We start from the raw sequence: 6,000 nt of genomic DNA, 5'->3' as shown, positions 1-6,000 counted from the left end.
ACTGTATTATGTGCTGCTAGAAGGGACATGTCTAAATCAAATTTCAGATAGTTTGACTATAGTAATGTCACTTTAAACATTTAACTCTGCAAGAAACCCTACAAGCCAAATCAGTATGTTCCCCAATAATGCATCATTTAGGGATATGCAAAAGATCAAAGTCAACAACACCCAGTATTCAATGCTCAGACTCTTCTTATGTGGTGAGGGGGAAAAGTTATTCTAGTATTTAAAAATACAAAAATCAAATCTTGCTGATAGTGTAGCACAGATTTTTGTATTTAGCATTCTTTCACAAGATGCTAGCTTTAGACATATCCACACTGCTCTGTATCTAATATCGTTAAACTGAAGAACAGACACTCACTGATGCAGGCACTCCAGCTCTGAAGGCAGGTCACAGCCTATATAAACTCTATTCTTTAAACTGTACTCTAACAGTGCACAAAAACAGGGATCCTACAAGAAAAGATTAATGTTTATTCAACTCATGCTGCTCTGCATAATCAATCTTCTAACAGATTAATGGGGCACAAAAACAGAGGAAATTTAAAAGGACCTTTTTTAGCAATACAATGCTGCAAATTGTACAACCATGAAGTTACACGTGAAGAAGAAATACAGTTGCTTTAGGTTACATGTGCTGTGTGAGAGTGGGGGAAAGAAAACTTCCTATTCAGACCATTTCTAGAATACTGCTTTCCTCCTTCATATCCAGAAGGAGGGAAAGAACAGTTAATTATCTGAAGTGTTTTTCTGATAAAGTTTGTTAGCTGTATGTGTTCAGCAGTACATCTTGGTTAAGATTCTGCCACCAGTAATCCTAGTTTGGATTCCTAACTAGGATTCCTACATTCCTAGAGCTGTATCACTTAAATATGATGGACTTGGACCCCTTGACTCATGAACAGCAGTACATCTAGCACAGAAGCCACAGTCTTTACAACTTCATCCAAAATCACATCTGAAATTACAACGTATTAGATGATGGCTCACACACTGAGCACGTTTGTCCCAGTGTTCTGCTCAAGGCTGTATCACACTGTCTTCTTATTTGTTCAGTGACTGCTTGCTACAAGGTGTATAAGGAAGTCCTAATGGAAGAAAACAAACCTCTAGACTTTCATTGCTTTTTTACTACCTTAGTATCTAGTGTAGATTTCATATTTTTTTGCTGGCCCCATAGCTAAGATATCCACACATCCCCACACACTTCGAGAACGACAAGTATACCTATCTTATTAACTGTTGGATGCAAGTATGAAACACGTAGCTTAAAGTACAGAGCCTAAGAAAGGCTATGCACAGGTTCAAGACACAGATCACTAACCTGGCAAGCTGTTACATTAACGAAGAGCAATTACTTTTATCTTTCTTTACTTTAAAAATGAGGTAACTACGTTTTGTGAAACCTAGTACCAGGAGTGTAGGCTAGCACCGCATAAGGATATTCAGAACATACGTCTTGAACATTGAGAAGTGGAGAAGTGCAGCACTGAGGTTTCTGACCACGCACAAGTCAGCAATGAAATTTCTTTTTTGCCTGCAATTTTACTGTACGAGTGCCTAAATCACCAACATTTAGAGAAGCCTATGGAGATCAGATACTCCAAATGCAGAGTTAGGACAGTACAGCACTTCTGAAAACATGAAAGATGCTCCATCAAATAAACCCAAATCAATCATTTACTGTGGCAAATACCTTATGCAGCTCAAAGATGTAGAAGCTACTTACTTTTACAAGAACATGAGGATTTCCTACCACGATCAGCAAAGCTTTTGCTCTGGTAACTGCTACATTAAATCGTTTTGGGTTGGAGAGAAAGCCCAAACAGTACTTCTCATCACCAAATGAGCCTTCATTAGATCGTACCTAAAATTAATTATGGATAATTTTAGAAGCGTAATAATGAGAAAGCAACTTACCTATCCATAGTGTAGTTTTAACATTATTAGATTACTGCAGCAAACCATTGCTCAGTGTCAGCATCATCAGGCATTCAGCTTCATGATCCAGCTTTCAAGCAGCTAACTGAATTCTCACTACTGATCCTCCCATGAAAGGTCTATTCTCCAACAGTCTGCTAATGCAACTCCAGTCACTTCAGGGTAAGTATGTCCTGATGCTACAGTAGAGTCAGTACTACCCACTCCAATTTAGAAATACAAGATATCAACACTACTTCCTAATGAGAAGAATCAGACACTGAAGCTACCTTTTCTGTAAAAGTAATGCTAGAGCTGCTGATCTTGCAAGTCCTATAGCTGAACCAGAATTCAAGGAATGTCTTTTTGCAAGCCTTCTTCAATAGTCTGGTGCTTGACACAGCTTAGAAGAAACTGCCACTGAAACAACTAGTGCACTATGACTACTGTGCATTGAAGTTTGTTTGTTTCCTTTATGTGTGTGCCCATCTTCAATGTAAGCAGCTTTCCACCACATATATAATGAATTCTTATTAATATGAAGTATTTCCAAAGAGCAGACATCTACTAAAGCACGTTGGTCATCTGCTTGCAAAGGAATAGTGAAAGGTAAGGGCTATCAGTATCCAAATAGTAACAACTTCCAATACTCAAAAACACATTCCTCTTTCTTCCCTTCTCAAATGGCAGGGGATGAGTTCAACATGAATCTCCAAATATCACTGTCCCAAAATTTAAGATGCCATTGCATCTTCTCATGTTTGCAGAATGCACAGTTCTCAAAGATCTATACATTGCAAGGAGAGAAAAAAAAACCACTTCTGCATTTTCACAGTTGTCTGAAAGTTTCTAGTGAGGTAATTTGTGCCCTTGTATCTCCATATTTACATACATTTAGTCCTCCTAAAGCAGCCCTGAATGAAGGACATGTGTTGTTAAAATGGTCCATGACCACTGTGCTGCTGAAATGACTATTGTGCTGCTGAAATGCCACTATAGCATACCAACTGTACAGAAGTTTTTCCTGACACTTTCTTCAAGGCAGCTGCCAGCTTGAGATTCAAAAACTAGCAACCTAGATGTTTACTAGTATCCCTCTAATAAAATCAGTAGAACACCTCAACAGCACATCATTAGGATGATCCTGAAGGACTATCAGACGCTCTCAACCTAAGGCAAAATAAATGGTGTTAAAGGACTACTGGTGATTATTATGATTTACACCTTTTTCTCTGCGTTATTTAAAATGCAGACAGTTTCCATTCTCCCTACATGCCCTAAAGCAAAAGGTGTATTACCTGCATGAAACTCTAGATGTAAAATAATTTAGTGTAAATATCTTCAAAGGTTTAAAAAAAATTACCTAAATATTAGTGATGTTGCAATGCTTCCCTATGCCTAAAAGTAAGCAAGTATTTTTCAAATACTGTAATAGATTACTGATAAAAATACAGGCTTTATTTTTGGTAAGCTCCACATCAAAAAAGAACCATAAGGAATTAGAAACTAACAAAAACTCTATACAGAACCACAACAGAATACATACCGTTGATAAGATGATAACCAAGTACTCTTGCCCTTGGAACTCTTCAACTGAGCCAACTTTAACATCTTCCAAATCAATACTTCTCAGAAGAAATCTTATTTTTTCCACCTACCAAAAGTGTAGGAAGTAACTTACTTCTCAGGTAAATTTTATGCTTCATTAAAAAAAAAAAAAAAAAAAAAAAAAAAAAAAAAGAAAAAACCAAACTTATTTCAAAACTAAAAACGTACCTTTTTAGTAATCTACTCTCAAATATAAAAGTATCATATTTATTATAGGACTTAAAAAGTGAAGTACTGATCATCATCATTTAAATAGAAATCATAGTTTGTTAATAATCTCCAGGATCTAAGTTTTCTTTAAAATCTAGATTATCCACATGAATTTTTCTTCTAATGTGCAGTGTGTCCACAACTGTGTCTTACCACAGATGTGGTAAGCAAGTACCTTTCCCAACATCCTCAAGAAGGCTGTGGAGCGAGTTTACCTTTGCTTGCCAGTTGCATAAGGTAAGATCATAGAATCAGTAAGGTTGGAAGCGACCTCTGGAGATCATCTAGTCCAACCCCTCCCCTGCTCAAGCAGGGTCACCTAGAGCATGTTAGACAGGGTTGCATCCAGGTGGGCCTTGAGTATCTCCAGAGAAGGAGACTCCACAACCTCTCTGGGCAACCTGGTCCAGTGCTCCATCACCCTCACAGTGAAGAAATTCCTCCTCACATTCAGGCGGAACTTCCTGTGGTTCAGTTTATTCCCGTTGCCTCTTGTCCTGTTGCATGGGACAACTGAAAAGAGTTTGGCTCCATCCCCTTGACACCCTCCCTTCAGGTACTTATACACATTGATAAGATCTACCCCCAGTCTTCTCTTCTCCAGGCTAAACAGGCCCAGCTCTCACAGTCATTTCTCATAGGGCAGATGCTCCAGTCCTTCGATCATCTTTGTACCCCTATGCTGGACACTCTCCCTAGTAGCTCCATGCCTCTCAAGACCTGTCTTAAGAGATCTTGAGATGGGAACCTCAAGTACCCTCCAGAAAAGGGAAGGAGCATAAATCATCTGTATTCCAGTGTGTAAGAGGATGGCTGGGACCAGCATATTACCAGTTGCTAAGAGCTGCCTGAAGACTGTACTTTAAATGCTCCAAGAAATCTATCATCAAGTCTGGGAAAGCTAAGGATTACAGAGAATGACTACTGTCTGATCTGCGCGCAACATTTTGAAGCAGACTTTACTATCCTTTGCCCTGCATCTGAGGCAGATTAAAACTTCATTTGTATTTAAGGTGTGAACTGTCTTAGTGAGTGTAAAACATTCAGTCACACAAATAATATATTAATGTTTAAAAAATAATTAGTGAACTATAAACACGGGCAGGTGCATACATTGAAAGAATGGAATCAGCATGGACAGAGCTCTAATCTGCAAGTAAGATTTCTTCAAAATGGTCTTTTCGACATGCCTCATGTCTCCCCTAATCCACAGCATGCAAGGCCACAGATACCGAAAAGTGAACAGCAAGTGAACATCAAGAAAAACAATATCCACTCTGTTGAGAGCTTGCTATGGAAACATAAGGAGATTTAGCTCTATTTTAAAAGTGAAAGCACACATCACAATAAACAATTCTTAAAAATAAATAAATAAAGTATTGCACTTGAAGTTGATATTCAACATTGTTCACAGGTCTAAATAGCACCACAAGCTTTTACAGTCTAACCTGTGGACAGCTATGAAGTCCCAATCCCTTTAGCTCTCTCAAAGCCACAAAGTGACATGCCATCTACTTTACTACATTTCCTCTTCATTCTGCTCCTCAGTGTAAAGTGACTGATAGAATCAGATCACTAGTTAGACACATTCTATTTGTATCAACTGTTGGACGCCAAACTGAGTTACACCCTTTACTCCTAATTACTGAGATGTTTGTTTGTCTCCAACATTGCAAGCAGATCTCCCACTAATCAATTTCTGATTTATAAAATCAAGAAAAGAATACCATTACTTTCTCTAGGTTTAGATTAAATAGAAGTATCATTAATGGATTGATAGAACACTACATAATATGACATACAGTGAAGTTTGAGGTACGCCTCCCTGCCTTACAAACCACAGTAATTATGCAAAGCCACAGGATAAAAATCCAGCAACTTTTAAGCCTTTAAAAACCAGGTATACCTGCTTACGATACGGTGTAATCACTCCAATGTCAGTTACTGGCACTGCACTGTTTTCATTTTTAGCAAGGTGGCAACAGTACCGCATTACTTGAACTGCTTCAGTTGGATTAAACCAGGAGGGACTGTGACCTTCACGTGTTTCATTGCCCTGCATTCCAAGACAGAAAGTTAGAAGATGAAGACCAGGTATGACAAGTGACAACTTAATTATACATCTTTCACACCATAAACATAGGCTTGGTAAAGAAGCTTGATGCTGTGATGTAGTGTTACACAATTTCTCTGCCATATATTCTTTCCAATAAACATGCCTCACCTAAAATTGTTTTTTGGGTGAGTTTGTAAGAC

The 6,000-nt window shown here is 38.2% G+C and overlaps 1 protein-coding gene across 1 annotated transcript in view; it reads right to left on the bottom strand.

Moving 5' to 3' along the window:
* Positions 1 to 363: 363 nt before the first annotated feature.
* The window catches only part of MOV10L1 (Mov10 like RNA helicase 1), a 30,749-nt gene continuing 25,112 nt past the window's right edge, over positions 364 to 6,000 (bottom strand). Inside the window, exons 22-25 of the mRNA XM_062588146.1 lie at positions 5,651 to 5,800; positions 3,473 to 3,580; positions 1,736 to 1,873; positions 364 to 459 (exon numbers count right to left, since the gene is read on the bottom strand). Of these exons, the coding sequence (XP_062444130.1) occupies positions 364 to 459; positions 1,736 to 1,873; positions 3,473 to 3,580; positions 5,651 to 5,800 (492 nt within the window). The remainder of the gene's footprint in view (positions 460 to 1,735; positions 1,874 to 3,472; positions 3,581 to 5,650; positions 5,801 to 6,000) is intronic.

The sequence above is a fragment of the Rhea pennata genome, chromosome 1 (assembly GCF_028389875.1).
Source record: "Rhea pennata isolate bPtePen1 chromosome 1, bPtePen1.pri, whole genome shotgun sequence".
Lineage (NCBI taxonomy): Eukaryota > Metazoa > Chordata > Aves > Rheiformes > Rheidae > Rhea > Rhea pennata.
This window is presented reverse-complemented; position numbering and strand designations above follow the sequence as displayed.